Here is a 26,562-nt window from a genome sequence, read left to right as displayed (position 1 = left end):
TACATGCTTAGGTATACCGCAAAACATGTACGTTGCCTAAGAAATTGTCAGCTGCATGTCATCAAACAAAGTGTCATGGCCCAACCTCTGAGACGAGCACCAAATAGCTTTCTCTTGACGCAAAGGAAGATGAGACTTGTCCAACAGGCAGAGGAATCACATAGGAGCCCCACCGCCTGACCCTCGCCTGTGACTGGATTCTCTCTGATCCACTCTTTACTTAATGAGGTGTCATGTACAGTTTATATAAAAGGTATGACCTTATTAAACCATGAGAGAAAGGGCGAAGCAATAGCTGGGGGAAGATAAATGGCGAGGCTGTGTAGGGACTCACTTTGACTTTAACATCCATGGGACAAGAAGCCTTCATTCAGACTGTTCAGAGAGGTATCCATGACATTTGGCTTCATTCATACTGTGCTTTCAAATAGAATGACTGAAGAAAAAAAGAAAAAATGACGCAAGATATTACAAATCAGATAATTATATTCATTGAAAACTGATACATTTTATTTATGTTGTTTGCAAAACATCTATAAGAAAAAATCTCAATTTTCACTCATGGAGAAGTATTCATCAATAACCAGCTTTTCAAACAAGTTTTTAAACTGAAATCATTTAAATTGCGGGTAAAAACAAAAGTGATCAAATTGGGAAAATGAAATCAACATTTTGAAGCGTGACTGGTTTAATGGCCAGATTGTGATACTTACAGCAAAGCAAAATATTGTGTGCTGCATGGGGCCATGATTTGAGCTGCAACATTACTGCCAATATACATTAAGTTTCAATACAATAGAGGGTAATGGACCATTTCCCTAAGAGCCGGAGTGCTCTTTAAATCAAACCCCCTTCCTGAGACTGCGCCAAGCTTTCTAAAGCTTATTCTTGTTATTCTTTTCCTTTAACTTGATTTCTGACAGCCAATTCAATTAGGCTGGATATGTGTGGGTGTAAAAAAGGCAGCATGACAAACTCAGAAGATGGATGGCAACCTTTGCTTCACCATTAAAATCACAATTGTGTCGTATCGGAGCTCAATCCATCGGAGTTTTACCAGAAGCAGGAAAATAAACACAAACTTCCACTGCAGCGGCAGACGGGGGCAAAGCTAATCACCTGCTGCACTGCAGTCGTTCTTGTAAAGCATCTGCATACTTTATAGGTTTTCATTTTGGGCCGCGAGTGGATGAGATGGCATTTCGTACATCCGCCACCGTTAATTAAAAGTTTGTCTGACAAAAAATCTTGAAATAAAAAAATAGAGCCAAAAGGCAGACTGAGAATGTTTTAGCTGGATAGCAGTTTGGTTTTCGGGAGGTAAGGCACGGTGACTCATGGGCCACCTGACCTTAATGGCGGTCCGCGGGGACGCTCTGTCTGGCCGAGCCGCCGTCCGAGTCATCGGGCGCCGAGGAGGAGCTGACCTGCTGGCGGATGAAGGAGTAGAGGCTGACGTCAGGGCGCCGCGCGAGGCAGCTCTTACACACCGAGCTGTAGTACTGCCCCAGGAGATCGTACACCTCCCCTGTGATGGAAACAACGAGTGTAAGCCGGCCATTCTGCACCCACACTGATGCCACAGACATGGAAAAAATCTCTCTGTTAAGTTATTAGAAAGCATAATTAATCACATCACCAAATCATGCAACGTGATCCTCTGAGAGAAAAAAAAAAATGCATACACAGTTTCAAGCGGGACTGGGAGCAGGCAGAGAGGCTGTTTCCCTTACCGACACTGATGTTCCTCCCGGTGAGGAGCGAGTGCATGTTGTGGACGTCTGTCATGAGCTGCCTGTCACCAAAGGTGAAATAGGCCACATCTCGGCCCGCCTCGGCAGCTGCCAGCATCTGGAGCAGAGCTGGAGGAACAGAAGCCCTGAGCGTGTTAAACCTCTCCGGAGAGTCACACAAAAGCCGTTTCCATACAGTACAGTGTCTTCACATTCATCCATACAGAAAATAAAAGTACAAATAACCTGATCATGGAGAATAAAACAAATAAAGGCTTTTAAGAGGGTTTTTATATAATTTGAAAATAAAAAGTAAGGAACAAACAAGACAACCAAATATATACAACTTGTTTGTCTCTTCTCCAGATCTGTTCACACATTGTCATTTTCTCACTTGTAAACATGCAACAAAAATTAAATAAAGACCACTTCAGGGAGATAAAAAGTCTCATCCAGTAGCCCATGCTAACATTCAATGTGAGTGGCACCAGTCTCGGTGGCTTGTAAAAGGTAAATAATCCAGGGGATAGGTCTCACCCCCGCTGACAACTCTGGATTAGTCACCGAGTTCCAAAGAGTGGCTAGGTCTGGCCCCGGAGAGTTGTGAATATTTAAAGAGGTTGGAAATAAGTCTGCTGATTAATGAAGGCTGGGACAGTGGCACGGTAACGAGCAGCCCTGAATAAACATCTGCACACGGGGGCTAAGCTGGGTAATTCTACAGTTCGGCAGTTTCTCTCTCCCCTGCTTTGTATCATCAGTTTTCTTTAAAAAAAAACATTCTCTGACAATTAAAAATAGGTGGCTATGTGAGGCCACAGAAGGTAAGCAGAGGGGAACAGCGTCTACATTAAGAGCCTCTTTCCCGGGAGGCATGTCATTAAGCAGACAGTGGGTGACTCTGCCAATGGAGGGCTGTAACTTGCTGCTGCTAATTAACAAATATGCACGGGTGTGTGTACGGTATGCAAGCGCTGCGGCTCCAGGTCAGGTGGAAAGTGACAATAATGTAGGGAAGGAAGCGGAGGAATATGAGCTTCTACTGGACGGGCTAGTGTAAACTCTCCTGAACCTCCCAGCTCACTGACAGTGATACAAGGCTCAGGCAGAGCGCTGTAACCGATTGATGGACCAGGGCAGGCGATCAATTTTGCTATTAATGAAAAATATTAACTTTGTCAGTTGATCAATAAGGGGAAGGCAGACGAATAGGCCTTAAGTAAATGAACGCATTCCCCCGGAAGACTAATGGATGGCCACACTGATCTGTTGGAGGCTTTCAGTCTGAAATGCATTCTGTGATATCCAGCAGCAGAGTCTACTGCACCAAGACTGTGTGAGTACATTCCTCCACAAAGCCCTATTCAGGATCTCTCTACCTGGAGCTTACCTTTAAGACGCGTGTCTCCGCCGAAAACCCCACAGCCCCAGTTCCCCGTGGCCACCGCCGAGAGATTTTGGCTTCTTTCCTCGGGGCGAGCGAAGCCACAGTAGGCCTAAATAAAGAGAGAGGAAAGACGAGATCGAAGTGTGCAAACTAAAAAGAAATGCAACTACAAAGAAAAACACATATGGGAGAAAAGAGCTCTGTAGCGGACACATCTCTGGAGATATCTATACTGTACAACATAGTCTGACAAAAATAAACTAAGCCGTCTGTCATCAAAAACCTGAATGAACCAGGGTTTCGTGAGGTGACGCCGCGTCAAGCCACATGTGGCAGGGCCGGTCACCGGTAAGTGGGGAGTGATATCTCATTTGGTATGTAAAGCCGGAAGCGGCTGCGATGTGCCTCGGGTCTTGGGATCACCGTACTGTTCCAGATCACTGGGACGTTTCATAATAACGAGGCCCACGTCCCCGCGCACTCGCACCCAAATGGAATATATAACGCAACAAAGTAATTCCATTTGCCTGCAGGCCAGCGCTTGCCACATTATTCAACGAATGCACACATAAAAGCTTTGAGAGATCCGGTTGGCCTGGCTAAACATACATTTTTAACGTCACACCATTTTGGGGCAACTTCACACCTAACGGCTCGATTTCATTGCCATTGGTGTTAAATCGGTGTCGGTTTTACATATTTATAATTGCCTATTACCTATTTAAAGCATGTCCATGAACAATAGCTTTTGACGCGAAAACAAGTCAGGTGGGTTGTATGTCACAGCAGAGATCAGTTACACAGGCAGGATAAATTAAATGAAGGATTTGAAGAGGCACTGGACATTAATTTTCGCCTAGGAAATGAAGTGAATAGTGAAAATGAATTGTAAGTACCCATCCTCCCTCTGACCAGTCATAAATTCTCCCTGTGAAAGGGCAGATGTGACAGTTAGCTGAACAATCTTCGAAACAGGATTGATCTCCATGTTGGTGCATTCTTCACACCCCTGTCAGAGCTGTCAAACTCCTCCATGCTTTCTGAAGGCAGACTTGACAACATCAACATCTTGATTTTCTGTTACGAATATCTATCTCTGCCTGGGAGGAATGACATAGATCTGGAAATAATACTGTTTAAAAGATTTGTGGTGTAATTTTCATAGTAATGATGAATGTAAAGTCCTGAAGTCACCAATAGTGCATTAAAATACAATTTGGACCTAATAGTACAGTGGAATGACTATAAAATTAAGATAATTCACTTCAAATATGATATTCCATCAATCTACATAACATGTTAACGATGCTTGCATAACTCAAATATTTACTCCCAGAACAGTAAACATGTTAATCAATTTCAGATCAGCATTTGCGTGTGATGGTGAGACTGCGTTTTCTAAGTCTAATATGAACTGAAATGCCAATTTAAGTGCAAATTGAAGGCATAACATTATTTGCAACATAAACCTTTTACTCTAATACTGAAGAGACACACAACTATGGAAGATCAAAGCGCTACATCAAAGAACAGTGGTAGACTGCCCCCCACACTTCCAATGGCATAAATAATACAAACTGTTCATATTTATGTCTACAATGGATTACAAATTACACTTACAGCAGTGCTGACCATACAGCTACTAAAATGTGTTTTGCAATGACCTGACATTAAGTTCTGTTTGTTTTCAATTTGTGTTTACATCCAAACCAACGCCAAACACAAGAGGAAAATGCGCAACACTTATTTTTCTCTAATGAAGGCAGACAGTGAAAATCAAAAAGGAGAAACAAAGTGAGGACAAAGAAAAGAGAAAGAAGAGAACGAAACACAGAAAGAGTAAAAGAAAGCAAGAAAGCAAACAAGAAAGCATGCAAGATATACAGAATGAAAAGAAAAGAAAAAAGGAGCAACCTTGTTGAGTTCTCGGTTGAGTCTGGCTGGGTGAAACTGTTCAAGGAAGCTCCTGAACTGCAGCGCATCAATGGCCACAATCTCTGTGCATTTCCTCTGCCAGCCGTCTCTGAAATTAATGAAAGGAAGACCGGTTTTGCACTGTTTCTTGAACAACAATATAACAAAATGTATTTATTTGGGAATTGTTGCCGGATTGCGAAAGCAAATAATATTTTTTTTTTTACAACAAAAAAAAATTATTTAAAAAACTGCTCACTTCTCAGACAGCACAACCAGCAATACTGCACATATTGTGGAGGTTTTTTGTGCCATCCTAATAATTATAGACTTGTTGACTAGTTTAGTGATTAATTAATAGCTAAAGCTAAACTGCTCTCATTGGTAAATTACCTCGGTGGGGAAATGCTTTGAGTGGATCACTCTACTTAAAGCAACAAAAAGTGGTTTATAAAGCTTTATAATGCACTACATGACCAAGCATCTCCCTTTACTTAAAGCAAAACCACATGAATAACTGTTCATGAAGCTCTATAATACACTAGACCAAGAAGTGTTACAAGACAAGTTTCTAGCAGGGGGCATTATGAAACATTACAAACATATTCTATAAGGGATTGTAACCAAATACTAAATATTATAAATGAGCTTTACAACCACTTATAAATCACTGTAGGTGCTTATAGTGTCATAAGACATATTAACATGCTTACAGTGTATTATAGCTGCACTTTAGTCCTATAACCACGTACTTCATAGTCTTACTCAAATGATCTAGGTGTACTGTATGTTTAAGATCTGTTGCAGCTCTTACTCCTCATAGAGATGCAATGAAAACCAAAGAGGCTAGAGAGAGAGAGAGAGAGAGAGAGAGAGAGAGAGAGAGAGAGAGAGAGAGAGAGAGAGAGAGAGAGAGAGAGAGAGAGAGAGAGAGAGAGAGAGAGAGAGAGAGAGAGAGAGAGAGAGAGAGAGAGAGAGAGAGAGAGAGAGAGCCTGGCACTGGTGCATGACTATCGTTTTAATCTTTCCAAATACTCTTGTCACCTGAGGGAACCAAAAGGGCTGCAGTTCGAAACTGTTTATATATCTGATATACCTGAAAATAACCTGAAATTAAAGGTCCCAATCTGAACTTCAGCCTCACACTTGTGTCTTTCATATCCACAATAATTAAATGTGGAGCCTAAATATCAAACTATGTGTTGCTATCATAAGTCCAAATACTTGCGTAGCTCACTCTACGATACAATATGCTGAACAATTTTGCGATGTTGTAATGTATACCAAATTACGGAAGGGTATAAAGAACTGCTTTGTTATTAGATTGTACAACTTAGAGGATGGCAGAGTGGCCCAGTGGTTAGAGCAAACATCCCATCACAGAAAAGCCACAGATTTGATCCCTACAGCAGCTATATCCTACCGAAGAGTCTTAGAGCAAGACACTGAACCCCTACCGGCTCACTCACTGTAGGCCGCATTGGATAAGAGCGTCTGACGAATGCCTTAAATGTAAATGCATAGGTTTCCCTTTGACAGAATATAATACTTTGCACTAAAAAGAAACAAAACATGGCAACAAGCAAAACCTCAGAGGGGTGAAGACTTTTTTTAAAGTCTGTATATTCGAAAGGAGATGCCAATAATTTATTACCTTTATCCATTTTTATTTAAATATTTAAATTGAACGTCACTAAAGCATCCACACAGAATAAATACCTGGGAGTTGTGTCCTGGTGGCTGCCACCCCATCTGTAGGTCTGTGCATAGCCTGTGTATTTACTGTACTGCTGCGTACCTGGTAATCACATGCAAGGACACAAATCATACACCAGTGCAAATATAAGTTAACATATTAACCCTTAATCTAAGACTTAGGGTGAAAAAAAACAAACATATGAGAATTAAAGGATATTTAAAGGATAATTCCTGTTCTATTTGTGGTAAATGACTTCATCTGGAAGGTAGGTGAAACAGAAATTCCTGGCTAGTTCTCATGGTAAAAGCCAAATAAACATCTACAGTTTCACCATCAGTAAGACTGAATGAATGAATGTCATATGGGCAGTTGCAAAGGGCAAAGGGGTCCAATTTTGGGTTAGATAATCCTCCTTCAGCACAAAGCAACATGTCTTTGATTTGACCAAAACTTATGAACCATGACGGTTACGCCTATGACTGCCATTGATTTACCATTAGTGGTGATAAATGATGCTAAATGATTGTGTGACAATTACCAGGAAACCAAAAACATGCATCCCAGTTTCATTTGGCTCTCAAGCAAAAGAACCATCTGAATATCATAATAAATAAATACATCAATAAAAAAAAACAATTTTAAAGCGATGACCACAGTCTCCTGAAATGTTCCAGTTTTTGATGAAAATTTTGCATAGAAATGCATTAATAGAAAAGGAAAGGTGACAAATTATGAAAACAACAGTAAAAAGTTTTCAGATGAGAGCTGACGACACGGAGCAGCTGTCTCCTGACAAGAGGAAGGTCAAGTTATTACCCCGCTTGAAAAGATGTGAGAGGCAGCGACCGACCGCCGGCCCACAGGGGAACGCTCAACACTCGTGAAAGGGTGGGGTGGGGGAGGGGGCGGAGGGTGGGGAGGCAACAGCACAGTCAAACAAATGAGGCCACAAATTAACTTCCCATTCATTAGCGCTCATTAGTACGTGGCTGTTGAGACCACTGGTTGAGGCTCTTGCCGCTGTGGGCTGAATAAACGAGCTGATTAGTAGCGGGGCCTTGGTCAGCGGGTATTAGGAGGTGCGCTCCTGTGAGAGGGAACCTCTAGAGCACGCTCCACTTGACAGACACGTCACTAATAATCAGCTCGCCTCTGATTTTTATTTTTCTAGTAACAAGCGCAATCACTGCCTCAGTAAGACATCGAAGTGCCTGTTCTAGTAGCCCTGTGTGCAGTTTCAACAATATAGCTGAGCAAAGAGCAGAATAGGCTATAAGTATTCTACAGTATATATACATTATATACACACACACCATGGAGACATACTGCATAAATCTAACATTTGAAAGAACCACTTAAGGAAAGAATCACTCAAGGAAACAGCCGATGTCAGCACTGCATTAGACGACGTCATGGCTATCAAGCGAAACACATATGACTGTGTTATCCATGTTTTATGATTTAAGATGTAGAAACACTTGAAATTATCATCTCTTTGCTTGACTTTGCACAAATCATTAAGAATTTCTTCAGTTTAACGTTGAGGAGCCAAATTCCCTTTCAAGTTAATGGATTTTAATGAGCAGACTTTACCCTGGATAAAACGTTTGCCATAAAGCTCGAGCTAGAGGCTATATATGGATTGTCAAGTCACTGAAAGATGGGCGGATGGCACTTGTAGCCTGACAGCATAAGACACCATAAGAGGAGTTGAAGGGCCTTATCCCATAATAGATTAGGCTTACTCCATTCATACTATTGGCAGCACATAGACGTCTCATAATGTGCACCCTCTTAGTACCTGCAGGTGCGTTTGCGTCTATACTAAACTCGAAGCCCTTACACTTCTATGCACGATTTATAGCGAAAGAAAAACATGTACACAGGTTTTTTAGTAGTGAGTCTATGCCAAGCTTCATACACTCCTGATCCATGAGACTCCTGGTCTAAATATGCGTACACCTAACCTTCACAAGTGGACCTTTTCCTCTTTCTTCAGTCACCGGTCCTCCACAAATATGAGACTCTATGATCAGACATATTTACACATGAAATGAACACCTTTCAGGAAGAATTATGGTTCTAAATTTTTATGCAACCCATTCGTTATTTAACAATGATTTCTAATGGGCAGACGGATCATTCGTTCCCGTGCAAAGATGTCTGCCCATCAGGAATTATTTCTGAATAACAAATAGGTTGCATAAAAATTTACAAACATAATTCAAGTTGCTCCTGGAGGCTTTTCCATTCATGTGTAAATATGTCAGATAGAGTCTCATATTTGTGGAGGACCAGCGACTGAAGAAAGAGGGAAAGGTCAGAAGCACATCTCATTGTCATCTCAAGGCAAAACTGGGCGAGTGGAAAAGATTTCCCACGAGATTCTATTGTCAAGGTCTGCATGTCAGTAAACCGCCAGAAACCTTGTTTCTCACCTTATAAAATAACATACACAGTTGTCTGCAATAAAGATACTATCACAAAAATAACAGAAAATAAAAAAGTGAAAAGATAAATCCACTGTGTAAGGCGAACATGTGTTTTTTGTAGGCTATTTGCAAGCTGCAAACATACAGAACCACCATCCAACCCCCTGAATCTATAGACGAAGCAGGATTTTGTGCAGAGTAGGGGGAACGTTCTCCAGGCCACTATCTCCTGCTCGCCTGCCTGCAGCTTGCGTCACATTTCCTGGTCAGGATTGCCATCGATGAATCATCTGCTTTCCCCTTGATCCTATTTATACATTTGACCGCCCCGATGGCAGCCAGAGATGTAGCAATCAGGGAAAATTCAATTAAGCCTGGGCACTTTTGCAAATTTCAATGCAGGGGTAAGATCCATTAGCCCCACTGCTGTGCGCCAAAACGTATCACAGAGGAATATGATTTACCACGTGGCCACAATGCAGCCAAGGCTCGGACTTTTAAAATGGGGGACAACAAATACGGGCGGGGTTTAATAAAGATGATGGAATGGAAGAGTCCATTAGCGGAGCAGGTCTTGGGCAGGTCCTCCCGCTATAATTAATTCTGGGCCGCGGTAATAAAGTTAAGTGGCGTAAGTGGAGGAGAGAGAGACGGCCGGCAAGAAGTCTGAAGGTGACTCCGCCAAAGTGAGGTGCTCTGACGCAGCCGTATGAATGCTGATTGGGAGGGCGGGGCTTCCTGGCAGATCCAACACTCTGCAGGCTTATGGATGCACTCTTATATAATCTTAGACAGTTCAACTATTTATGTGGGATGGGCATGTGCTCTATAACATAGTGAAGTCACTGAAGATGTTTCAGGGGCGGACAAAATAATATTTAATTTCAATATCATAATGGGAGAAACTATTTTTAGATCCTTGTTCAAATGTCTGTATATCTTGAAGTTGTCGTGGATGACATGGGAAATTCCCTAATCTACAAAGACTACACTACACCGTTTAAACTAATTCTTCTGAGACCTCAAAAGCAGTGGCAGCTAGGCTCACATTAGATAAAGAGGAGTCATTACTCTCACATTGGTGGAACTTACAGACTACAAACTGTTCCAAGACAGCCTACTGAGTGTGTGAGACACATAAATGAAGTGAGGCACTCAAGAGAAAAGTTTTTGAACATGGTGTGGTGTTTCACACACCGGCAAATTGATGGTCTAAAAAGTTGGATGATGTTACTAATATCAGCTATTCTGCATTTTTCCTGTTTTCGCTGTCAACAGACTGTATAATGGTACCAATTAATGCTTTTTGTAAATTCCAACAGATATACCTCTGCCGCCTTATACAGCAAACTACTGTCTGCGGGATAAATTTATATTTGCTACAGGGTGGTGTACATAGTTAAATTAATTACAGTTTTCCATTTCATGTTTCACACTATTCAATACTATTTTTTTTTCACCTCTCATTAGTGTGTGGACTCTCATTTGTTGCAAGTCCTGAGCCAGGTTTGTAACACTTGTTAAAACACTTGAGTCTAGACGGATAAATGAACGGTGTCTGTTTTGAAAGAGACAGGGCAGAAACAGGCAGGAGCTATCAGCCTCCTGCAGTGATTCTTTAAGTCTAGCTCCTGTTACTGGGTCTAGTGGGTCGCCACCACTTTGTTTGTCACAACCACTCTATACTTAAGTACAGTGATAAGTAATTACTTAACAGAAAGACCCAACAGAGCAATCAAGAAAGTCGAGTCTCCAACTCCCAAACAACTGATGGAGCTCTCCTGTGTAGCCAATCAAAGGGAAGACTGTGGCAGGGACAGATACAGTAAACAGGGCGATTGCCACAGCCATCCTGCCGCCTCTTGCTGTGCCAGGATGGGGTAAATTGAAGGGGTCTGCAATGTCTACTCCCTGCTGTGTGTGTGTGACTGGAGGTGCTCCTCTATGTTTGCTCTGTCAAATTATACTGTAGGTCACATGTCAGAAGAGTTGGTATTATTGATCTGACTTGGATCAGTGCACTAAAACATGAATTATTAGCGAGTAACATGATAAATAGGGTGTTTTTTTCCAATGGGCACTGTAGTGTAACAGGGCGGAGGAATTCTGATCGCTGACCTGTGATGATCAGACACTCGTTGTGGTCCAGGGCTTCGGTGAAGAGGCGAGAAACGATGAGCTCAGGGTTGATCAGAAAGCGGATTTCCTCTTGAACCAGACCGTAACTGGTGACGCCTCCTCCCACAAACTGATTGGCGAAATCCACCTGCAAATCAAAACGGATGACTGACAGCCAAGAGAACACTATCACAAAGTAGGGTGGAGGTTATGGATCCATTGGGGAACGTTGCCTTCAGTGGATCCACCCTTGCAGCACTTACTCTCTACTGTAACTGCACATCCATAATATCCATCTAGCAGGATAAAACGTTTACTCATATGTACTTGTTCTCAGCTTGGTAGACAACTCTTGGAAAACAAAACAGCAAGCAAGTTAATCTGAGTAAAAGTGACAGAATAGAATATTCTTCTTTGATTCCATGTAAGGTATATTGTCCTAAACTTGGACACCAGGAGGAAAACACGTCATAAAAGGGTCTAAGCCCTTTTTCTCCATTTTTGACAGAGCCCCTGACAGGCTGATTGGGATGACTGCCTGAGGTGCTAGTGTTACTCAGACATCTGTCCCCCGTGCCAAAATGAGCTCTCCCCAGGAGCAGCACTTAAGTGTGCTGCTGCTAGTGGCAAACATCAAAACAAGAGAACAGTCAGACGGTCCAAAGTAAACATCTCCCTCCAGTCGTGACAGGCTGTTAAACTGACTACCGACTGATGGTCCATGATATCCTTCACCACTTGTTTGTGTGCTTTCAGTTTTGTGCAGAGTTCTGTAGGTGACACTAATTTACCTGTTTATTTTCGTCTGTTTGCCAGTCGAAAGGAAAGAAGCATCTCATCATTTCAGCTCAGACACAGACATGAGAACCGCTAGTTTCGGTCTGATCGTATAATCCTCCATTTTGAGGACTGACAGTTGTGGCTCACTGGCCTACAGACAGCCCAGGCCAACCCCGGCAAGAGCTGGGAAGCGGCGAGCGGCAGTCTGATAGCAGATCTCCCTGAACTGGTCACTCAACTCTGGGACAGCCAGAGTCGGCCAGCCTCCCAAGTCCGCTTTGACAGGCTGTCAGCGCCCCCCGCCTCACCAGAGCGTCCATCAATCCTGGCTGCGGCGTGCCCCGGAGCTGGTCATGTGTGCACATCAGCTGTCAGCTTGTGGCAACTGGAGGCAAACAAAAGGTGAAAGGGAGAGGGGGCCGTCCTGACAGTGTATAGGAAGCACGGCCGACGCAGAGAGCAGAGGAGGCTCAGAGGCCTCGACCCCGGTCCCAGCACACACTCCCGCCGACATGTCACCCGCTCCCTCAAAGGCCTTTTCAGCAGTAGTAAGCATTCTGGGTGAAAGACTCCAGAATGTGGTGGCTCAGTGACTGACTACCGAAGGGGGAAAAGAGGCAGGGAAACCCAGTATAACACAGAGTAACCAGCATCTCTTAAACTAAGAGCTCCTTATGTATTTCTCCATGTCCACATCTTCTTACCTGAAGCATTCCATAGCCATCGTCCTCAATGGTGCCTTTACATGTAATGTGGAGCTTCGTGAGCTGAGACTGTGAGCTGAAAAACAAAGAATGCCCTTTCCAGTTAGCAACTACAACAATAAATATTTGGCTTGCTAGTGTTTGTGTTGCAACCAAACAATTCAACTATTAAATTTGTGGACTGCAGTGATTTTGCAGTGAAGTAAAATAACAAAAGCATAATACTTTCTTGATCACATTGTCAAAATGCTGCACCTTTTCCAATTCGGAGGTCTATCCAAACTTTTTCGTGTGAATGTTACAAGTCCAGTCGGCTCTGAAATGCAAAGGGGGAAAAAAACAATCTCAATATTGCATCTTATTTTGTAACAGAAAGTCTGCATTACTAAAGAGGCCAATGTTTCTAATATGATGTGAACACTTACTTTGCTCAGTGACACTTTCGAAATAGCACATCAGGGTTTTGAGCTTCTCAATCTTCTTTGGAGATGCCCCCTCAAACAGCCTAAAAGCAGAAGGGGACTAATACATTTAATTCAGTTCCTGTTGATATTACACTACATATGATGCTGCTCTTGCCAAAATGAAAAGCATTACTTTTTTAGCAAGCGGCTGGACATGACATCACAGCCAAGCACTGCATCTTTTATTCAAGAAACTATAGCCAAGACCCGGAAAAAAGACACTGTGTATAACCGGTACTGTAGAGACACAAGGCCTCCACTTTGGCCATGTGAGTTCAGTCATGCTTTAACTTTTGATCTGAATTAGTTCATCTCTCACTCAACTTCCCTTTCAGTCACTGCCCGATTATGTAGGAGCTTCTCCGCTGCTGCAACAATGGAGTTGCCCCAGGCCTGCCATCACAAAGTCACACTCATGTGCCACTTGACAGCACTCACACAAAAAGGAACAGAGAGGGAAACAGGGCTCCCTCCTCAGGGATACATTAAGAAGCCCTATGTCCCTTTTAAGGAGCACAGTCCTCAGGAGGCAAAATGTCAATCCCCCTGAAACACGCACACACACACACACACACACACACAAAAAAAAAGCTGCTAGCAGTGAGGTGCAGTGGGGGTGTTTGAATGCCCTCCCAGCATTAAGGCCACCACCGCCACCCTCTCCAGCCGACTCTAAAGAACTCCACTGCCCGCCCCACATGCCATAACAATGAGTGAGAAATTTCATGTGAGCAAAATGAAATAACGACAATGGCTTGATGCACTGAGAGCCCTTCAGGGGCAGGGAAACTCATTCATCTAAGTCGACTCCTGCTTTCATTTCTCTTTTCTGTCAGTGTGGCCGGTAGAAACAATCTTGCGTCATGTAGTCCTGAGGGCAACCTGTCTTTGACATGAGCTAGCCACTGGTGAGAGCAGGCTTTTAGTAATGGAGCACAATATGGTCTTTGGGGAACAGAGAATTAATACATGATTATATAATACCAATATATCCACCACAGGAGTGCAAAGAGTTATGATGTAACTTGAAAAGCTATAAGCAACTATGGTATGTATAGCAAATCTGGGTTTTCCATCATAAGAACAAGAAATCATTTCTCAAAAAAAATTTTGCAAATAAAATAAAACAAAATAAATAAATAAATAAACAACTTCTAGTATAGAACTTAGTTAACTACACTTAACAGTAAAAAATAAATCATAGCAAAAGAAAAACAGAACCAAACTTTGAAACTTTAAAGGAGGTTTCATCTGCTTATAAAAAAAAAGCTGTGATTTTATTTCCTCTGAGTATTCTTATGAAGTTCCAATCTAGAAAAGATAAAAGAGAGCTTGGATCCCACAGCTCTGTACCAAATCTAATAAGAAAATGGAAGCACAATATTCCAAAGGATTTAATACTTGACAGATGCCAATTTTGTGATTTAGGACAATTTTCAGGGATGTTGAAGCTACAGCATTGCTTTACTTTTCAAACACAGCAAAGCCCATATGTGAAATACTGATGGTAAAGACCATCGTCGCAGTCTTCCGCAAAACAGCCAATGGCCTTCTCCGTTATCGAAGCAGCCATCTGAGTCAATGTTAATCTAATTCCCTCCTCCATTTAGGTAATTACACTGTGATGCCGACAGAGATGGGGGACGCTACTGAGCAGTGATCTGTCAAAGCAAGACCGCTGATCCTGTTGCCTTTAAGGAATTACCAAGAGGCCTGCTGCATTACACCAACCCAATGATCTGTACAATGAAAGCTTTGCAGAAAAAAAAGTCTAACTGACCATCCCGTTTGCCATATTTGATGCTTTTGAAGGAAAAGGTTTGGCTGGGAATATCTTTCATGATGATATCAGAGGGACTGATCATTCTATCATGAGTAGAAATGATGAAAGGATAAAGAAAGATGATCTGGAGACACGTATAGGTAAATCTGACAGCTGCTAGAGTGAGACAGAATGACCAACGGTAGTTTCCCTGTCCATAAAGGTCAATGAATCAATGTGAAATATCGAGGAGAGTTATGAAATGTGAAGAGGCAGGGCTGCTAAACAGGCAGATCACAGTTAAAGCAACTGTTTTCCATTCCAAAGAAAATCAATTCAATTCATGATAAATGGACACAGTCAAGTACTGTGAATCCCTCTGCATCTGGAATCACAATGTACGCTGGCCTAGGGTTGAATCCCAAACCTTTTCTTCTGTGTCTCCTGTACTCTGTCTGATCCCTTCTTATCATTCCTATTATATCAGTAAACACTTTGGAAAGTGGAAAGTTCAGTCTCCTTTCAAAAACGGATACAAATTAAAAACAGTGAAATGTATCTGATCCCTTTGCCCTTTCCTCAATAAGCTGCGTACGTTACATAGGAGTACTCTCTGTGACAAGAGGCAGAATGCACAGCTCTGGTTAATAATTCAATCTGTAAATAATAATGCAGGGACTCAAAAAAATAAATTGAAACATCGTCACAGGCTGGTCCTGGTAGGCTTAAGGAAATGTCTGCACTGTGCTTGATAATGTGATTACACAATGAAAAACCCCACAGTGGCTCTTAAACATGCTCAATTGAATTGTAACTGATCTGCTCTATGTCTGTTTTTTGTGGAAGATAATATATTTTAGAGCACTGTGTAATTGAGGAAGTCAGACTGATCAATATCGTTACTCTCTATGCAACACAGTGATCGTTTATGGCCAGTCGTATAACTCTGTGTGTAGGCATTGCATCCGACTACATATAAATTGGCTGAATAAACGCCCAGCGAGCTGATTAGGGTAAAATGATTAGTGAGGAAAGCATATACAGTACTGCCCCCTCATGGAAATGAGACCAGTTGTCATAAAATGTCCCTTCAACGTGAGCAGTTTACAACAAGGTTATGGTATATAACTTAACAAAAGATAATGTGTCTAATTACCAAGTTCCTACAGTACCTGAAGAAGTTGATGTCTGGGTAGTTGGAGTACTCAGTCTTCCTGGAGTTGCGTCGGGGGAAGGTGCAGAAGAAGGCGTTGGCAAGCAGGCATGCCACCTGCTCCTGAGACATGGTGATAGAATGGTTCATCCCTCCCTTAAGGAGGGGTATCGGCTAGAGGGGGAACAGAGGTATAACTGAGGAAGGTCAAAATAATTTGTTTTGTCAATTTGCTAAACAAGACACTGAATTATGTTACATAAATGGACTAATTTAGCACCACTCTGGGCTTCTTGAATCAGCCATTATAATTACAATCAAGGTCCACCCATGCTCACAAGTGATCCATACTCACAATAAAAGGTACGAGTTTATAAATGAACGTTGCATTAGTATAAGCACTTCTGTGATGACAAAGTGGAGAGGTTGTTGCATAAAGGCAATAGAACAGCAGGAGAAATCTCTTATTTGCAGGGCTACAGGTTGCACTGCCATAACATTTCAAAAGTAAATTTAGGAAATTACCATTTGCAAACAACACAAAAATAATGACTGTACTCTATTGGTAACACTCACTTGAAGTTCTCCGCTGACCAATACAACACATAATTCAGTTAGCAAACTCGTTATCAATTTTGGAGACAGCAATAGACGAGCATGTGGGGAACCCATTCAATTTGATCTACTATTAATCTCTGCGTCTCCACCTCAAAGCAGGCATAGATTTCAATAGGCTCTGTGCAGCAGAAGTGGAATTTAAATCGATCTTAGACAAGCTGCTCAATTTTCTGTCTCATTATTGCCAAGTTACTTGAGACCTGGGGGCAGAAATCAACTCTTATGTGGCAACACAAAACATAACTTTCTGTTCCACTCTAGTGAAGACTGTTGTTTAACGTGATGGGCCACAACACTTAAATTGCCACATGCGTCAATCAACACCAATTTAAAAGCACAATTCTGCTGGCTTGAGTAAAGAAAGTACTTGTGTTTGAGTGCTAAAATTAATCAAACAAGGGATAAGTTTTAACACAGGAGTAAAATTAACAGACAGATGTTTTGCTGCTTGGCCGACTGATTACTCAAAACCTTCTTAATGAGCCTGTTCCTGCTGCAGACACACTGTCCTTCATCATCCACAGGTCAAAGCACCAGATGACCAATAGGGCTATAAAACATCTGATAAGTGACCGTCAATAGCTAGACGCCTTGACCTCACCAATTTTTCACTACCATTTCTTAAGATTATGTGTCATGTCGTGACCTTTGGGGTCAAGCTGCTGTGGTGATCTACTATGTCGCAGACCAGTGAGTCAGTGTCTATTGGCTAGTGATGGCTGTTACCTTGGTACACAGCTCGGATGCTCTCAGTGCTAATTGCACCATGTCTGGCAGCAGGGAACCAAACAGATGTTCAGTGGCATCAGGCTCCAGGACCTGAGAGAGGAAGAGATCATGTTTATGTTTGTTTTTCACCAGAAAACTCAGCTGTGACATTATTAGCCGTTTGGACTGATTAGTTGAGACAGATAACAGACTCAAACTAAACAGCTATGATCCATATCAAAATGTTTGGATGTGTACAATTTTGTCAAGGAACTTAAAGACACAAATCAAAGGGATATAAACTGTAGCCAAAATAAAACATAATAAGTCAATATACTCTATTGCCTTATTAATCATAGCTTATAAAAACTCACACTCCGAGGATGCAAACGAGCAAGCAATTTAAATTTAGCTTCCCAACATTATTTGCTATGCATGCAGGTATGAAACTGTTAGTGACAGATAACAGACTGTACAGTAGGCTGTTTCCTCATCTGGAACATTCAAAAAGGCATTTGGAAGATATGGCTATGTATTAATAAAAGACTTTTGGCCTTAGCTGGGCAGTTCATCTATAATAATATCACAAGATCCAAATGTTAGTGTAACATACCAACCATCCATGACTCCAAAATACTGCCTAAGTGCAGTAGTTTACAATAGACAATATATACCACCCTTATTTACAGCTGCATTGGCTACCAAATGTCAGAATGATCAATCACAGAGCAATTTCATCAAGGTTGCACGGCCATGCCAGCTGATTAAACAGGCTTCCTGGAAGAGATGCAAATGACCATGCGTGAGAGATAGATAGGACAGTGTGTTCCCTGGACAAGGAGCCTTGACTGGCGATTTAGCCTAGGACATTTATATTATGGCAAAGGAGGCCTGACTAAACACTGTCGTAAGTAATGACCTGGTCGACATCATAAACCGTTCCTATGGGTGTAATGAATGAAGGCGGCTGACAGGGCGAGATGGTGGATATAGCTGAGGTAGCATAGCCCCGGCTCTTTAAATCAGCAGAAGACAGTGCATCAAATCAACTGAACTAACACTCTGTATGACTTCAAACAGGTCTATACATCACACCAAACTGACAAAATAATCAAGCAAGATGTGGGGTGGGGGGAGCAACCAGAGCTCACATCCAGATTTACCACAACGCCTCATCCCCCTGTTCCTATTCCCCCCAGGTCTGAGCAATAAACCAATCCGCCTGCCTCTCTGGATATGTGACAGTGTCAAAATGAAACACTTGCGTGTTCATAACCATAAATACAGGGCTGGTCGGGCGAGAGAAAGAGAACCGAACAAATCTGATGCTGTCCGTCACCGGCTTTTCGACTATTCATAAGATGTGTCTGCTGAGATGAATATTCAGTGGAGGTGCTTGCCCTGTCATTCTATGCCATTCATGCCTACTTTTCTCTGACACTCAAAATCACCCTACTCTGACGTCTCCACTCCGCTCTGACGTCTCCAGGGAAATAAATAAATTAAAAAAACAGGGTGAAAAGTGGGTTACACTATGTTGCATTTTTTTTGTTAACATTGTATTTATGTGGGTTATTGACAGCTTTGTACCTAAGCGTCAAATTAATAACCCTAACATTTTTCCATCAATGCATAAATGAAGTCCCAAGTGTGTTTACTTGTGTTACACAGGGAATAAATTTAACATAACCCATGTAGGATTTTCTTTGATGCATTTTTGTCAAAATTAACTGCGATAACAACCATCAACGCTACATTCTGTGGGCCATATGAACTGCTTTCTATCAGTTTATTTCAGCTAAAATGAACTGTCACTGGCCCTTCAGCATATTAGGTTGTTAAACCACAGATCCATTACTCAGCCAAGCTTGAAATAAATCTAGGAGAGCCAGGAGCATTAAACCATCTTCCTAAAGGGGAAATGTGTGTGTCCACTCTACAATGATATAGAACATAAATAAAGCAAGTCTACCTTGTGTGAGCTACGGTGACATTTACAAGGCTTTAAAAAGTTCATTGCAGGTGTCCAAGATGAAGCCTAACATTTTTATTACGATTTTACTTCAGCTCTTTCAATGTCAATATATACACCCAAGGGTTTTACAATTTTTACTGAACAACCATTCATTGATGATACTGACTTATAGTTAAAATCAATACATTTATTGAGCCATCTGTTCTGATGATACAATAGTTCAGTACTGTCTGCACATTGCCTTACTTAACATTAATGAAATATAAAATTAAGTAAAAAATCTGTTTGGTTCTGATTCTGATATGTTTGATAGCATACTGAAAATTTTGCAGATTGCTAAAAGTAAAGTTTTGCCATTTTGGTAGAGTTCATGTAATCCAAATCCTACAGCGGCACCAAGAGCAACACAATTAAACTTCAGTCTGGGGCTAAAGCCTCTCAACACGTTATGGTTTTGTCCCACTAGAATTCCCACTCTAACATGATTTATGACATACATACTGCATGCAGTCGATTTGACGGCATAAGGGCGGAGTAATGCATTCTCTGGGATGTAATGTCAGACATTTTCATTTCTGACAAGCTACTAAACGTGACCTTTTGGCAGAAGATTAAATTACTTCTCTTGACTCCCACTTTCCCTCTGAAGGGCTGCAACAATCTCGAACATAAAATCCATTACCGTTCTTGTGCAAAATGACAGGAAAACATTTGACATACTGGCATCCAAGGAAAATGGGATACAAGTATCTTTTCCTGAGATGTGCGATATCAACAAAAAAACATGTAGTTGCTGTGCCCTAGATGATACCATGCAACACAGAGTGAGCCAATGAAACCTTGGAGAGCGCACTCCCTCACCAGAATGAGAATAAAGCCTGTTATTTATTTCCTCTGGAAGATTTTCTATATAAAACACTCATGTCACAACACGGCCCGTCTCTCAAAATGGAATATTCCCAGCGCTTCATGAGTCAGATAGTGGTACTGCACTCCCTGATTCTCTACACAGGACGACGCAGCGCCCATCAAGACTACACATGATGGATGGCCTCCAGACAAAGCAGGTGCAGAGACTGGCGACCGAGCCACGACCAATGAACCAACACTGCTCTGGCCATCATGACGCAACTCAGGTCAATTTTTCCCTTGGCTCGTAAATAAAAAGACTTACCAATAGCTGGGGACTGTAAATCATCCTGTGAACAGCACATGAACAACAGAACCCTGCTAATCTGAACCAAACTGGATGTCCAGACAGGGGGAGTAAATAAAATGACAAATGAACTGCATTCTATTGCAATCATTGCAGTTGTCTTTTATATGCAATCGAAATCTTTTAACACAAATTGCTATCCTTTTTACCGCCCAAGAGTTGTTAAAAGAGTTTGGTAGAAGGTTTAATATTTGTGTTTTACCAGTATACCTATCTAGGGTCATTCATCTACATCCCTAGCCTTAGGAGAGTTGGGAAGGCCAATTGTTTTTACTTTGCGGTAGAAGGACCGTTTTCCTTAGATTTTGGAGTTAGGAATTCAATGAAAGCATACGATATAATGCACTGACACTGAACTGTTGTCCAGTATTCGTCTTGGTCCTGTTTGTCACATCCACCGTTCCCTCTTGTTGTCAAGCTACTTTGTTAAATCACTACGGATTACTTAAGATTTCCATAGAGTTTAACTTCAGCCATTACTAAAAGTTTCAGTCCAAAAGAATCCAATCAAAACTGCCAGAGCTAGGATTGTCATTTTTAAGTACATTTTAAGTGAATTTGGTTGTTATTCTTGATCACTCTATACGATAGGCTCATATACTTACAATGAATTCATGCCTCTGTTTTCTTGTAGAAGTCACACAAACATCAGCAAAATTGAGCCACAATGAATGCTAAATAATAGGAAACATATGAGCTACCTCAGTATATTTCCCTTTCAATTTTTGAAAAGACAATCCTCATTTTGCATAAAACAAATGGTTGTTTAAGTTTAAGTTGAGTTAAGGTGTTTGACCTGGAATTATGAAACATGTTGCAGTTGCCCCTATGACTCCCATCCGTTTAGCAGTAATGTAAGTTCTGAATTTGGAGCTATCAAGAAGAGCTATCCAAAATGTAGGCCTACTATCTAGATTGATGCATATTTCAATTAAGACATATGCCAAGCTAAATCTAATTCAGGGTCAATGAGGAATCTGCATCACTGTGCCTGCCACAAGCTGCAGACAATATCATCACTGGCTAATGAGCCATCTGCGCTGTGCTTGAACCAAGTTCTGTGAGAAGCACCAACACTGGTTTATGATACCTTCTGTTGGGCAATCAAGTGTAGTGATTGGACACTTAATGTTTCATTAGTCTACAAGTAATCCTTAAACGTCATCAACATGTGTGTCCCTGTGTGTGTGCATGCCTGCATGTATGTGTTCATTCAATTCAGTCTTTCCTAGAGGGAAATTTTGACAAGTAAACAAAAGAGACTTAATTTTCCATTTCTGGGTCAATTAAAATAGTAATAGTAGATATGTATATTGTTTACCTTAGTGCAGTACAAATGTAATGCTGTGAAGTCCCATTTCTTGGCATGTGCAGCACTGTATTTCAATACTGTGTTCTGTAACAAAGCACATACATGATTATATTTCAATAACATGCAAAAGAAATCTGAATTATCCTTTTAAATCATAAATGCTATTTATATATAGTAAAAATCATTTTGGGAAAATATCAAGATTATGAATTATTCAGGGGGACTGTGTGCCTCTTGTAGTTTCTGGGATCATGACGCCATCTTATGGCATAGTCTTGTAACAACAAGCACAATGCACTGTGGTCTGCATTTTACTGAAACTAAATAGGTTTTAACAAGTTCTGAAACTTTAATTTACAAGGCAACAGATGTGAAACTCACCTTCAAATCATGTGAGCTTGTAAGTTTCTTGGTTAAAGTTTCTTTGATTAACTCCCACCGGCTCTCATTCTGCAGCTCCTCTGTTTCCTGTAAAAGCACCATGTTAGTCAGCCTTCTGCCCTAATCAATAACAAGGTTTACATGCACAACAAATATCTAAATCTTGCCATTATTTTGCAGGATATCTTCATAATTAGCTTGTGATTATAAGATTTATTTTATCCTAGTAGAAATTTGACTTTTGCTATGAACTGATCATTACCTCATTTACTACTGGAAACAAGTTCATCCCTGAACAGGGCATCTTGACATGGACATCGTCCCAGGCATCCATAAACTTGGTAGGATATGGAACAGGAACCTTACCATTCTGAAGAAGGTCTGTCTGTCAATGTGAGTAATCAGAGAAAACAAAATGCATTAGTAAATACAAAACCTGTGTGTGAAATACAAAGGCCTATTAACAAAAAAGTAGAATTGTGAGAAACTCAAAGAATAATCATATTAAAGGACCAAAGGACCCCCTGAATAAATAAAGGTGAAAAAAAAATAAAAAAATAAAAAAAAAAGATTCCTAAACACATGTGAAGACAGTTATGTGTTGGCATCTTTTACTACACAGACACTGGGGGCGTAGTTAGGGAGTTTGTGAGCATAGCAATCAGAATCTGTTACAAAGGCCTCGTTCTTTACAGTCAACACAGGGTGCGGTCAAAACAATTTATGACTCATCATGACTCCTATTTTTATCATTTGTTTGTGTTACTTCCACCCCTCATAGCCTTGTCTCATATCTGCTGATAATATAATACTGCCATTGAACCTGAAAGGATTTAGCCACATCCCCCTGATTCCATGGAAGTGATTCACCACTGTGACCAAGTTGCGTCACATTTTGCCTCTTGTGAAACCACGGCCTTGCCAGCCGCTCTTTAAATTGTGCTGCGTTTAGCAGAACAACTTTATCTTCACAGCGTTTGGTCAAGTATGGCTCAATCAAAAACAAAGCCAAACTCAAAGTCAAATTATTTCAATTCCAGATGATGGTCCAGATGATAAGAGAATTGTGATATGTCTTTTTTAACCATGCAGCAGTGTCTTTCTCATGGGAGACAATAAAAGTAAACCTGAACCTGAACCTGAACCTGAGCTGATATTTCATCACCAACAAAGTTTGTCTGGTTAAAAAACACTGCAAAACAACTATGAAGTAATTTAGTGGCTTTGTAATCTGCTATTGCCAAAACAATTCCGTGGCATATTTTTGGTCTACCCGTTCCTAATCTCTACTAATATAACTGTGGAAGATCACTTTCATCTCACAAAATATTTCTGTCCTGATGAAAAACCTATGGAGGTATTTATGCTTCAAGATTCTGAATTGGTGACCTAAGCATCATTTACCACTACCATCATGAAGATAGAGAGCCCAACACACTACCCACACAATTATAAACCCACAACAAGTAAGGCTTAATCAACTGAAGTACTGTCTAGATTTTAAAAAATAGAATTGCTCAAACCCTTATCAACACTGTGTGCTGGCCAGTAACATCTCTCAGCCGTGGAAGTGGTTGACCACAGTCAGGCATTCTCCTCAGCTCGCTGATCGGGGTTCCCAGCCACGTGACATCGGACTTGGCATCGGGTGGAGCGCTTCCCTTGTCCCCATCTTGTTTCTCTGGAGATTCTTCTGGACTGTCACATCTCAAAGGTAAGCCTGGCGACGAGGTTCCCGAAAAGAAGTCCGTTATTTTGGGGTTGGGTTTGGCAGAGCCCTTCGAGCCTCCTGAGCATCTCTCCGTTTCTTGTTTTTCTGATCCACCTGCAGAATCCTTGGAAGCTGGTGAGACTGGGTCGTCTTCCTCCTGGTCTTGTGGCTGGGTTTCTTCATCCAGGTCGATGACAGCAGGTTCTTCAGTGACGTGACAGGTGCGGCCCTGGCTCTCCGCGTCCAGAGACTGAACTGAGGTGCCTTGAAACCCACCCGCATCAGTCATTTCTACATCCTCTTGAGCTCGGCACACCTCAGCTGCGTTTACGTTTTTTTGGGGCTTCACCAGCCAGCGGTCAAGCGTACTTCTGAACTTCTGTTTCTGTCTGGGGCTGAGTCTGGGATGTGAAACTTTCATCTTGACGCCTCGCAATCTACCAGCTCCAGTCTTTGGCCGCATATCCATCTTCTTCTCTGTATTTTCTTTCTTTTCTTGATCCATTGTCACATTATCTATGCTCGGACTACATAAACTTGGGCCTGAAGGACAGAAATTAATTTGTGTTAAGAAGGGGAAGACACAAAGACAAAACAAAGCCAGTAACTTGTTTCTGTCATATCAACTAGACATAACATCACAGTCCAAAAAAAAAAATCTAACCACAGCTTACCTTTGAGAGAAGATGATGGGGATATCTGGGCACCAGTTTCAACCCTCAGTCTCTTTGCAATAGGCTCAAAGTCTGTCAGTGCAGCCATTCTACACAAGGAGAAGGCAACATGTGAGACCATTTATACCATGTTTACAGAGACAGAGAAACAATACTGCATCCTGGCAGCTTAAGCATGGTAAGTCCCTCAGTGCATACTCACAATACAACTTGAGTTAACACCACCGACGAGGCCTGGTTTTGAATTGTCCACAATTGTTTCTTTGGCAGTCCTTTCTTCAGCAGGCGAACGAATCTCAAAATACGGTCTGCAGCCATACATGACACAATCTACTTGAAGAAAGCACATATCAGTGCTTTAGTTAGGGGCATAACTACCTGGCTAGCTAGCTATATCATTAAATGGTGTAGGAAACTGCTATATAGTATAAAAGTAGTACTGACTTTTGCATGAAGTTGTCGTTTGCTGTCAAATTGCAGTAGTTCTTGACCTCATTCTATTGACTGGCAACAATGCTAGTCAGCCAACCATAGCTAGCCAGTACATGCTAGCTAGCTTTGAAATACATCGGGCTGTAAAAACTCAAGAAAGAGCGTAAAACACTTAAGCAAGTATTGTGCTGAGTGACAACTTTCTGATAGTATGAGCTCCAACCGACAGTATTTCAAAGGGTGGTGGTCTTTAGAATTTTCAAAGGGCGCGATGTTGACAGTGCCTATATACGATCTTTGATCCAACCAGGTACCAAACAAAAACACTTCCGTGCGTGACTGACGTCACGAGTATTAAAGTTACGCGATATTTCCGCATCTGCATGTCCCCTTGGTCCTCAGAGAAGCGAGATGTTCGTATGTCTATGGTTCTCCAGACATTACTGACGCTGCTCAAACAGGTTTTATATTAACGTGCTGCTATTTGTATTTGACTGTAGACTGTATAGGACTGAGGAATGACTGGATTAAAATCTTAAGTGTAGCCTTCCCGATACGTTCTGTTCTCTCTTACGTCACACCAAACTTCACAGAAAAATCTGGCAATTTAAAATGGTCTTGTTTATCGGCAAATGTCCACATCTACATGCCGTAAGATGAATTACGAATTGCTTGGGTCCACTTTTCAATTCGGCATACACCCAACAGACTAATGAGCACTTATTTCAATAAAATTCAAACTATATATACTATATACATCTATATATATACATATATATAGACGTAAAATACCGTTTGGTGGATCACTTAGATACCGAATGTACCAGATTTAACATGTCTTGAATCACAGTCTACAAGGTGCATATAGCCAGGCCTTATTTCTAGAGAGAAAGGAAAACAGTCCATACATCTTCTGCACATGATCCTATAGCCGTTTATCCTGTCCGAGCGCAGCATCAACCTTTATTTCTTTGTGTAGGCTATTTTACCCTACTGAAGCAATTTAAATAGGCCTATAATAAAACAACACAGCCAGTACAGTATAATATCACCGTAGTGCAGCTGAATAATTATTGGTATGATATTGGCCTACGTAATAAAATGTAATTGTGTGGTAGGAGCCTATACAACAAACTTTAAAAAAAAACGTCAAAACGATAACCAATGAATGATATAACGTAGCGCTAAATTATGACAATGGTTATTTTCATCAAATCACCACTGTTTTAATCAAATCGTCACTGGATTTAGCAAATTAGCCTACTTGACAATTTATCATTCAATTTTTCTGTTCACAAGCATTTTCATCATATTTGAATCATTTGTTTTTGTTACTTTCACCGCTCATAGCGTTTAGTCTGGTGATACCTGCTGATATCACTTCCATTG

General features: G+C 41.3%; 1 protein-coding gene across 1 annotated transcript; it reads right to left on the bottom strand.

Moving 5' to 3' along the window:
• Positions 1-344: 344 nt before the first annotated feature.
• LOC139658611 (poly(ADP-ribose) glycohydrolase-like) lies at positions 345-25,467 on the bottom strand. The gene is made up of 17 exons (XM_071536741.1): positions 24,944-25,467; positions 24,742-24,830; positions 23,880-24,610; positions 22,619-22,741; positions 22,357-22,443; positions 21,985-22,059; positions 17,491-17,583; positions 16,166-16,320; positions 13,193-13,272; positions 13,023-13,083; positions 12,768-12,843; positions 11,284-11,431; positions 6,754-6,832; positions 5,035-5,143; positions 3,124-3,229; positions 1,734-1,862; positions 345-1,528 (listed from the first exon to the last, which is right to left on the bottom strand). Exons 1-17 carry the CDS (start codon positions 25,057-25,059, stop codon positions 1,353-1,355), a joined length of 2,433 nt encoding a protein of 810 aa, XP_071392842.1. The 5' UTR covers positions 25,060-25,467; the 3' UTR covers positions 345-1,352.
• Positions 25,468-26,562: the final 1,095 nt, after the last annotated feature.

Source organism: Centroberyx affinis, unplaced genomic scaffold (assembly GCF_046629955.1).
Source record: "Centroberyx affinis isolate AG114_WGS23_722 - 3 ecotype Tasmania unplaced genomic scaffold, CSIRO-AGI_Caff_v1 ptg002930l_1, whole genome shotgun sequence".
NCBI lineage: Eukaryota > Metazoa > Chordata > Actinopteri > Beryciformes > Berycidae > Centroberyx > Centroberyx affinis.
Note: the sequence above shows the minus strand (reverse complement) of the source record. Positions and strands in the feature narration are given on the sequence as shown.